Raw genomic sequence first — 11,249 nt, 5'->3', positions numbered from 1 at the left:
TACATATGTATAATAAAAATCACTATTCTGACATCTACTGAGACCATGCAGTCGTTTGTCTCCTCCTCAAAAACTCGAATCTTGACATAGTTTTCCTGTTCATAAGCTTAAAAGCTGTTTTTAGATTATGATGTGAAACAAAAGCCAAACCAGAAGAATCACCGCTCTCCCTCTCCTCCTGTTTGTTGATATGAAAATGAAGGAGAACACACTTTCTAATATTCAAATGGACACACTGTTTTCAATCACTTTTGGATCCAGGTATGTGTATGGAAGGTCCAAATCCTTGTTTCTGGTTTTGATCTCTGCACTCAGCCTTTGGAGCTCTTCTTGAAATTCCATTATCTTTTTGCGAGGAAATTTATCAGTGAAATGCTCCTCAGGGAAGTGGCCAAGTAGGACCTGGTAAGATTGACATTAGATCAACTAACCAATTACTTTTTGTTCAACTATGGGCATTTTTTTTCTTTGCTCTTATTGTGCATTACATAAAATACACACATGCATGATGATCTTTGTCTTTTATAAAGCCTTTGCAGAGCACTTACACGGTCAGATGACTCCTTGCTGAGTAGCCATAAGGTGGCCATGGCATGCACTGTGGTGTTAACACTGGGAAATGTGTTCAACATTGTTTTCTCAGTTGCTGTCTCCTTTGTTGTTGGTGGGGGAAGCTGCAAGGAGGTAGGACTATTGGGCATCCAGCCACCAAAGTCATACTGCATTGAGAAAGTAATGGATAAATATATCTATTAATAGGCGTGAAGTATAGCTTTGAAACACCAGAATGTGACATTAAAAACCATCACATTAAAAAAACAATACAATAAAATGTGGCTGCTCTCCCATGTGTTAAGTTCTTTAAAATCCAGTATTTATAATTGATTTATGAGGTTTAAATAGGTAGCAGAAAATCAGCTGGCAAGTTCCTATCTTGAGAAAAAAAACCCTGCAAAAATGTGCAGCAGTGCTAGACTGTTAAATGAAGATGCAAAGCTGAATATCACCAATGCTTGAACAGTTAGTGAATTTGGGGTAGCTAACATTACATGATGTCAACTAGCCTGATGGCTGAACTATTATAGGCACCAGGACAAAGAAAATGAAGGTGTAAAATGTCGATTTAAATTTCAATCCCAGTCAGACAAATTTGTAGCAAAAACATTCACACGTCACTTTTGTCTTTGATGAATCACTGGCTGAGCTTTTGGCCAGACAGAGGGCAGACTGGGGACTGGGGAAAAGTCAAATACCATTCACTGCTTGATATATGCTCAATCATCCAGATAAGGAAATTCCAGAAAGCTGATTCTGCGCTGGATGTTGTGTTTTCACCGAAAAACAAGGTCAACCACACTCTCTGAACAATACACAATCACTTTTAACTGAGGTAAATTAAAAGGCTTCACCTGTCCAGAGTTGACAGCTGAGTGCTGGGCGGAGCAAGTGAAGATCACCATGGTGACAAACTTGACCATCTCATTCTTAGTGGTGAATTTCTGTGGAATTCCTATAAATACAAAAGAATAAACTGTCAACACATAAATTCAATTAAAACTATTTCATGATAATATTCAACATTCACATTATCATCACCTGAATTGTTATTTGAAAGGAATCCATGTTCAAAAATTTCTTTGATCCAGTTCTGCAGTTCATGGTCTTCCTGGACATCAGCATCAATCTCGTAGTGGGTGAGTACTGGCTCCACAAACCTTTGGACAAATGGGGACACATTCAAACATTGTTTTTGGTTTCCCTGTAGCTTTCTATGCACATTAATTAAAAAAAGAACTATAATAACAGATGATTATCAAGTATATAAAATGTGTGAAAATCATTTCCACTCTGTAATTAGAGTTTTTACTCCTCTTATCAAGTTTATTTCCCACCACTGACATTGAGAGAGAGATTGGTATGTAAAGGGAAACTATTTACTGGGAAGGCCTGAGGAACTATTTTGTTTTGGTAAGCCTTTGTGAATGGATGAATAGCAAACATGGTTGCATGAATAACTGCATATAATTACAAAGTACAAACCAAGCACAAAGTGCAAGGCCTTTCCTGTGTGTGGAGAACAAACTGGGAAGGAGTTATTTTCCTTTTTATACAGTATAAATCATCCGAAAAGAAAGGAACAAGATTTTTTCTTAATGAATTTTCCTCTTTCCGTCAGCTTCTCAGACCTTGCACTCGCTACACTCTTCAGATCAATTACTTAGCTCGGGACCTTCTGATCTCTGAGAATGGATCTTTTGCTAAGGTATAAATAGTCCAATATATCTTCTTTTTAAGTATCATGTAGTATCCTCTAATTGTGCCTTGACTATTCACTAGTTTACAGCTTCTGGTGGAAAGCGTGCCGCCGAAATCCTGAAGAAATCACTGGCCACCGTGACCTACACCTCCCTCTGTATCCCAGATGATATTGAAGAGTGTGGATTGAAAGATGTACCAAGCTTCTACTACAGAGATGATGGACTCAAGCTTTGGGACATCATCCACAGGTTATATCACAACTTTGTCCGACAACACATAAAATATACAGGGAGTGCAGAATTATTAGGCAAGTTGTATTTTTGAGGAATAATTTTATTATTGAACAACAACCATGTTCTCAATGAACCCAAAAAACTCATTAATATCAAAGCTGAATGTTTTTGGAAGTAGTTTTTAGTTTGTTTTTAGTTTTAGCTATTTTAGGGGGATATCTGTGTGTGCAGGTGACTATTACTGTGCATAATTATTAGGCAACTTAACAAAAAACAAATATATACCCATTTCAATAATTTATTTTTACCAGTGAAACCAATATAACATCTCCACATTCACAAATATACATTTCTGACATTCAAAAACAAAACAAAAACAAATCAGCGACCAATATAGCCACCTTTCTTTGCAAGGACACTCAAAAGCCTGCCATCCATGGATTCTGTCAGTGTTTTGATCTGTTCACCATCAACATTGCGTGCAGCAGCAACCACAGCCTCCCAGATACTGTTCAGAGAGGTGTACTGTTGTCCCTCCTTGTAAATCTCACATTTGATGATGGACCACAGGTTCTCAATGGGGTTCAGATCAGGTGAACAAGGTGGCCATGTCATTAGTTTTTCTTCTTTTATACCCTTTCTTGCCAGTGTTGAAATCTCCCAATTCTTTTAATCTTTGGGCTGAAGGAAGGACAATACTCAGTGTATAAATGCTCAATCAACAATCATTTATTTCCATACAATTCAACACTTAAGAGCATTAGAACGTCCGGACGGGAGAGATGCTTGCAGAGGGTTACCGCATGTCTCAAAATGGTGGAGGGTTACTCAAGCTCTTATAGCCTTTAGTGGCCCCCACCTAGTCGTAAAAACCTAAACATTCACATTCTTTCTCTGCTACGGCGCCTAAGTTATGACCTCGACTCCCTGTCTTTCTGCTCTCTGTAAAGGTGGGGGCATGGAATGTGGTCTGTCTCCCCTGTCCTAGACACAGAGTCTCCTGCATACAACCTTTCTTTTCATGATTCAGCAGTAAAACATGTCAAGAACAGTGTGAGACATTCACAGCAGATCAAGGATACAAAGTGATGCACACTTTATCTATTGAACTACAAAATGAATATGTTCTTTTAACCCAAAAGTATAATGAGAACTAAACTACATACACAGCACACCATCTAAACTAAAGGAAATTATATGACCTACAGCAGTTAACATAATTCAACTACTTTAACTACAGATATAAGATAACATATGATAACAGAATAATCTCACACCAGCCACGCTGTGGAGTACTTGGACGCGTGTGATGGAGCATTGTCCTGCATGAAAATCATGTTTTTCTTGAAGGATGCAGACTTCTTCCTGTACCACTGCTTGAAGAAGGGGTCTTCCAGAAACTGGCAGTAGGACTGGGAGTTGAGCTTGACTCCATCCTCAACCCGAAAAGGCCCCACAAGCTCATCTTTGATGATACCAGCCCAAACCAGTACTCCACCTCCACCTTGCTGGCGTCTGAGTCGGACTGGAGCTCTCTGCCCTTTACCAATCCAGCCACAATCCAGCCTGTCAAGTCCTTCTTTTGACCCATTTTGCCAAAGGAAAGGAAGTTGCCTAATAATTCTGCACTCCCTGTAGTTTAATGATCATTTCATTACCTGATGTTTTAGTCTGATGGATACGCAACAGGAGACTAATATCTTCCATACGAGTAAATTCCTTTTTCCACTCCAATATTTGCATTAGTCCCATTTGCCCCAGTCTATAAAGTAAAGATACAACAGTTTGTGTTAAGATGAATTTAATAATTACATTGTATCTATAGATAGATAGTTAAGGCATTCACCCTTTGGCTGAAATGTAGGTCATTTCTGCAGTCTTAGTTAAAGAGAAGCGGATATCATAGGGCAGTGACTGGGCATTGTCTGCCTTCATGCAGTGTGCAATTCCCTCTTTTTCCCAGCTGAAAAAAAAAGTTTTAAGACATAAAGGATGCGGGTGGTCCCCATTCACAAACAATGCCTGTGTCTGAGAATAAACACAGAGGTGGATAATGTTATTAGCTTTAGTTATTAGATGTTAAAATAACAGCTCAGCACTCTTACCAATAGACTTGCTGTTGCTTCTCCAGCTCTTCCTGCCGACTGTACTTGGCTAGAAGACTGTTTTTTTCTTGAGAGGCTCTGAGAGCTTAAACATAGAAATGTGTACTGTTTTACAGCAATTACCTTTAAATATAGTATGGTTTGAATTTTGTCATTATTCTTTATACTTTATCTTTCTGTTTTTATCTTTCATGTTATCAGTAAATTACATGCATGATGTCAGGCAAGCATGTTTCCACAAACCTTCTCCCTCTTTGAAGCGGTGAACATCGCTGTTGGTGATCCATTGGTAGATAGGAAAGTGGTAGGTGTCTCCTTCAGGGGAAGTCACTTCTACCTTGGCTGCATACCAAGACATGTCTGGGAGGAGTAACCGATGTTCTTTGTCTACCTCGATCAGCAAAAGCTCTCCAAGGGAGACTGGGCAGGTCACAGTAAAACGTGACACCTAGAGTAATGACACACCAGCTTTGGAACATTTACAAGTGATCAAGATTACATACATATTATAATCGGGAGCTAGGCTGTAACGTTATAAAACATTTACTTTAATGGTGGGAAAAAATTGATGTATTTGATGTAATAAATCAGTATTTAATCTAATTTAGCCAAAGATCAGCAAGCATGACACACATTTAAACATGGAGATGGGTATTTCTGACTTACTGCACCACTGTAGAAAGATGGCATGGAGCTCCACAGGCATTTGCGTTTGCTCGATCCATTAAGGCCAACCAGCTTAATGTAGATATTGTCAAAAGTGGTGGCAAAGCCCAGACTGCCAGTGAGCACAATAACTTCATAATCAACCATTTTCACCCCTGAAAGTAAAACAAAAATCCTGATGGTTAAAGAATTCTAATAATATATTTTTTATGACTTTCTTCTTTTTTTTGACAATGAATTAATCCCAAACCTGACACTGACTGAAATCCTTTCAAAAGTTATCTTACCTCTTCTAATGTCACCAAGAAGTTCCTTTGATGAACTGCTCTGCTCATGTAGCAGTACTGATGTCTCTATTTATGCACAATTTTGTGGGAGTGTCCTTTGAAATGAAACTGTCATCTCTGGTGAGATCATGGTCAACCAGTGGGACCTGGAAAAAAAAAAAAACAGCACATGCAATACAATACATTTTACACCTGATTTTACAAGATTATGAATATTTCTTATGTCTAGAAACTAATTACACACTGAAAAAAAATTACTGACTTTCTGTTACAGATATCTGTTTGACTGCTTTTTAAGGTTTTTGTAATCGTTCTATCAACGGAAATACTGGTACAGACATACAGTAAGAGAGTGCAGGAGTATGCAACTACAAATTTCTTTTTCAGGTCAACAACTACAGATGGGGACAAAATTATTAGGCCCCCCCAATAAGCTTTTTATTTTTTTGTGGAAAAAAAAAACCTGTCAAAACCTAGTGAATGACTTAGCCACATGAGGTAGTTTCAAAAAAGACATTAGAATCCTAAACAAGCTGTAAGGTTCCAGACCAAGAGAAGCTCTTCTGCAGAGGAAACACCTTCAGGCCTTAATTTTTTAAAGAATGATACACATGATGATGCTCCTTTTTTATTTGTATTTATTTTATCTTTACAAGTACAGGTTTTATTGACATTTAAAGTTCTCTTCTCTATGAAAAATAAAAACTTTAGCTCAGGGCTGACAGCGGGTTATCTCTTATGAACTACTTGCTTCAGCTATCACAACATTTTCAGGCAAGGGCTTTGACTTGGTGGGTAGTGAAAAGTGACTCAGCACACGACTGGCTGAATACCTGGCATCTAAGAAATCTACCTAAAATTGCAAATCCAGAGTGGATTTTTAGTTGTTTTGTTTTGCAAAAACACAGATAGTACGAACACACTAACAAAGCAACTATTCCTGGAGTAGGCACTGCACTGTATTACACTGGTAATGATTCACCATGACAATTGAACAGTAGATGAACCTTAGATGAAGAAGAACTAACTAAGAAACAGCTGAAACCCTGGGGAACCACACACAAGTGAAACATAACAAAAAACAAGGAAACTTTACAAAACGCCTGCACAATGATACGTACTTAATCTCTTGAAGAGACGGCTCTCTTCAAACCCAAAAGGATACTGTCATTCAATGTTCAAGTGAAAGATTAAAATTAACTTGTTTCACTTTCCTTTCTTTATTTACTTTTTTTCAGTGAGCATATCATTTCTATCAATTTCCAATAACTGGCATTAACCTAGCTAGATTCATCTCAACTATCCATCCATCCATCCATTCGCGTCCGCTTATCCTTTTCAGGGTCGCGGGGGGCGCTGGAGCCTATCCCAGCTGTCATAGGGCGAGAGGCGGGGTACACCCTGGACAGGTCGCCAGTCTGTCGCAGGGCCAACACACAGGGACAAACAACCATTCGCACTCACATTCACTCGCACATTCACACCTATGGGCAATTTGGATTAACCAATTAACCTATCCCCACTAAGTGCATGTCTTTGGACAGTGGGAGGAAGCCGGAGTACCCGGAGGGAACCCACGCAAACACGGGGAGAACATGCAAACTCCACACAGAAAGACCCCAGCCTGATTGTGCGCATGCGCCAACCAGCGTGCAGCCTGTTACAGTCGCTCCTGCTTTTCTCTTAGTTTAGCTCTTTTTTCTTACGTATTCTTTTTTTTTCTGACTTGTATTTTCCTCCGTTTTCTATCTCTTACTCAATCATGTGGATTGAGAGAGTTTTTGTTCTTCTGGTGGCCGTGGAACTGTTACTTTTATCATGGAACGGGACCGCGGCACATCTCCTACACGCACGGACTGTTTACTCCAGAGATCAGCTGATCGCCCTGATGCCGGCCGGCTCGCTGGCCAGGCCCGCAGAAGTGCCCGCAGAAGTACCAGCTGAAATTTGGAGGAAAACACATCGGGGATGCAGAGGTCAAGGACAGAAGAGAAGAAAAAAGGTGACGGTGAGACAGCGGAGGCTCGAAGCGAGGAGGAGGTTTAAACCGTGTCTGCCGTCTATCGTGATGGGAAATGTGCGATCGTTGGCAAGTAAAATCGACGAGCTCTCAGCACTGGTACGGAGTCAGAGGGAATACCGAGAGTGTAGCCTGATGTGTTTCACCGAATCATGGCTGCACCAGGTCATTCCCGATGAGAATGCTTCCGTGGAAGGCTTCCACACTGTTCGGGCGGACAGGGACAGCATCGCTAGCGGTAAGCGTAAAGGAGGTGGGCTTGCTGTTTTAGTTAACAACCGGTGGTGTAACCCTGCCAACATAACAATCAAAGAAAGGATTTGTTGCCCGGACACTGAACTGTGTGCTGTTGGACTCAGGCCGTATTATTTACCCAGGGAATTCTCTCACGTCATCTTGGTGGCTGTTTATGTTCCCCCCTCTGCTAACCCCACAGCTGCATGTGACACTATCCACTCTGCCATAGCTCGGCTACAGACTCAGCACCCGAGTGCCTTTATTGTGATCTCGGGTGACTTCAACCATGTATCACTGGACAATACACTACCAACATTCAAACAATATGTGGACTGTCCCACCAGGGGAGAGAAAACTTTAGACTTACTGTATGCTAACGTCAAGGATGCATACAGCTCCTCCTCCCTCCCCCCACTTGGTAGGTCAGATCATAACCTGATTCACCTCACCCCCCGCTATGTGCCAATTGTGAGGAGGGAACCTGTGACCACCAGGACTGTTAGGAGGTGGTCAGAGGAGGCAATAGCGGAACTACAGGGCTGTTTCGAGGTGACCGACTGGGAAACACTCTGTGAGCCTCACGCCGAGGACATCAATGGGCTTACTGAGTGTATCACAGACTACATAACTTTCTGCACCGACTCCATTGTTCCAGCTCAGACTGTTCATTGTTACCCAAATAACAAGCCGTGGGTGACTAAGGACATCAAAGCCCTCCTCAACAACAAGAAGAGGGCTTTCAGAGGGGGCAACAAAGAGGAGGTGAGGAAGGTCCAGGTGTTACTAAAGGACAAGATCAGAGAGGCTAAGGACAATTACAGGAGGAAGCTGGAGTGGAAACTCCAGCAGAACAGCATGAGAGAGGTGTGGAGGGGCATGAAGACCATCACTGGATTCAGGCCAACCAACAGCAGGGGAGCTGAGGGAGGTGAGAATAGAGCCGACGAGTTGAATCTGTTTTTCAATAGATTCGACACCACAGTGTCTGCTCCTACCCCCACAACCTCACCTGCAGTCAGCCTGGAATCCAGAGCCACACCACTGTGCCAGCCTCTCTCTTCACATGTTGCCTCCTGTGAGATTCCTGACACCCCTCCCCCACCCATCACCTTCACTCAATACCAGGTTGAGATGCAAATGAGGAGACTTCACTCAGGCAAGTCTGCTGGACCAGACGGAGTGAGTCCCCTTGTCCTCAAGACCTGTGCCCCCCAGCTGTGTGGAGTCTTTCATAAACTGTTTATGCTGAGTCTGAGTCTGCAGAGGGTCCCGGTGATGTGGAAGACATCATGCCTCGTCCCTGTACCAAAGACGCCTCGTCCCAGTGGCCCCCAGGATTACAGGCCCGTGGCACTGACCTCCCACATCATGAAGACCCTGGAAAGGCTCATCCTGGACCAGCTGCGACCCATAGTAAGACCACATCTGGATCCCCTTCAGTTCGCTTATCAGCCTCGTCTCGGAACAGAGGACGCCATCATCTACCTGCTCAATCGTGTCTACACCCATCTGGACCAGCCGGCGAGCACTGTGAGGGTCATGTTTTTTGACTTTTCCAGTGCTTTCAACACCATCAGGCCGACCCTCCTGGGTGATAAGTTAGCAGCGATGCAGGTGGATGCTTCTCTGGTGTCCTGGATTGTTGATTACCTGACAGGAAGACCACAATATGTACGTCTCCCACAGTGTGTGTCTGACAAGGTGATTAGCAACACAGGGGCACCACAGGGGACTGTCCTCTCCCCCTTCCTCTTCACCCTCTACACCACAGACTTCAGCCACTGCACAGAGACCTGCCATCTTCAGAAGTTTTCTGATGACTCTGCGGTGGTTGGATGCATCAGCAGGGATGATGAGACAGAGTACCGGGCTGTGGTCGACTCCTTTGTCACGTGGTGTGAGCAGAATCATCTGCAGCTCAACGTGGCAAAGACCAAGGAACTGATCGTGGACTTCAGGAAGACCAGGAAACACTTGACCCCTGTTTCAATCCAGGGGGTCAGTGTTGACATTGTGGAGGACTATAAATACCTTGGAGTACACATTGACAATAAACTGGACTGGGCTAAAAACACCACAGCACTTTACAGGAAGGGCCAGAGTCGTCTCTATTTTTTGAGGCGACTGAGGTCCTTCAACATCTGCCAGAAAATGCTGAGGATTTTCTATGAGTCTGTGGTGGCCAGTGCGATCCTCTATGCTGTTGCATGCTGGGGGAGCAGGCTGAGGGTCGCAGATGCCAACAGACTTAATAAACTAATCCGTAAGGCCAGCAATGTTGTGGGGATGGAGCTGGACTCCCTCAAGGTGGTGTCGGAGAGGCGGATGCTGTCCAAGATAAAGACAATGTTGGATAACACCTCCCACCCACTCCATGACATGCTGGTCAGTCACAGGAGCTCGTTCAGTGAGAGACTGAGATTACCGAAAAGCACCACTGAACGACACAGGAAATCATTCCTGCCTGTGGCCATCTCCCTGTACAACGCATCCACTTAACACACTGTTTGCTGCTACAACTACACATGTTTCTTTTCCAAATATTTATTTATAAGTGACTTATGTATGTATGTATGTATATATATGTATATATTGTACTATTCTTAGTTAGTGTATTGTCTGTCTTGTCTTAATGTTGGTTTAAAATGGAGCACTGTAACAAAAAATAATTTCCCCCAGGGATCAATAAAGTATTCTGATTCTGATGGTGGAATTGAACTCAGGACCTTCTTGCTGTGCGGCAACAGTGCTAACCACTGTGCCACCGTGCTGCCCCATCTCAACTATTTTCAGCTATTATATGTTGTTAGCTTGATTTCGCCCACATTCTAGGGTTACTTAGTGACTTTATGGAAAATAAGCAGTTAAATGTACATTTCTAGTACATTTATAGGCTAGTTGTTCAGTGAGGTATGTGTAGAATAGAGGCGCTGTCCTTAGCCACTGGTACAGATACGTGAGTGACACCTAGGTCAAAATCAAAGCCCAAGAAGTAGAAACCTTCACTACTCACTACTATAGAAACATAAAGTTTACAACGGATGACACAGAAGATAATAGTTAGCCATTCATACGCATTGAGGCGAATGGAAACCTCAACATTGAAGTTTATCGGAAGCCCATACACATAGACTAGTACTTACTCTTGGACTATCACCGCCCTATAGAGAACAAAATTGAAGTATTCCGGACTGGGCAGAAAATGTTCCCGCTAAGCCAAAAGGGAAAAAGAGGGAACACACGCATGTAAACAAAGTTCTTAAAACATGTGGTTATCCCAAGTGGGATTTCATAAAATTGGCAAAGATTCACAGTATAGAAGCTCAGACACCAACTAAGGAGAACCAGAAGGACAAAATGAACAACATTGTCATCCCTTATGTAGCAGGTTGTTAGGGAAAATATTCTAAAACACTTCTTCAGTAAAGACTCAGAGAGGAGA

At 42.4% G+C, this 11,249-nt stretch overlaps 1 protein-coding gene across 1 annotated transcript; it reads right to left on the bottom strand.

Moving 5' to 3' along the window:
* Positions 1–222: 222 nt before the first annotated feature.
* LOC147301616 (hydroperoxide isomerase ALOXE3-like) lies at positions 223–5,410 on the bottom strand. Its single transcript, XM_086282438.1, has 10 exons — positions 5,264–5,410; positions 4,841–5,045; positions 4,598–4,682; positions 4,339–4,455; positions 4,151–4,254; positions 3,411–3,507; positions 1,597–1,715; positions 1,410–1,510; positions 549–719; positions 223–402 (listed from the first exon to the last, which is right to left on the bottom strand). Exons 1-10 carry the CDS (start codon positions 5,408–5,410, stop codon positions 223–225), a joined length of 1,326 nt encoding a protein of 441 aa, XP_086138564.1.
* Between the last annotated feature and the right edge of the window lie 5,839 nt (positions 5,411–11,249).

This window comes from Aulonocara sp. 'chitande type north' Nkhata Bay, linkage group LG23, assembly GCF_057382095.1.
Source record: "Aulonocara sp. 'chitande type north' Nkhata Bay isolate Kocher_YH1m ecotype deep benthic linkage group LG23, A_spYH_male_GT1.1, whole genome shotgun sequence".
In the NCBI taxonomy this organism is placed as follows: Eukaryota; Metazoa; Chordata; class Actinopteri; order Cichliformes; family Cichlidae; genus Aulonocara; species Aulonocara sp. 'chitande type north' Nkhata Bay.
This window is presented reverse-complemented; position numbering and strand designations above follow the sequence as displayed.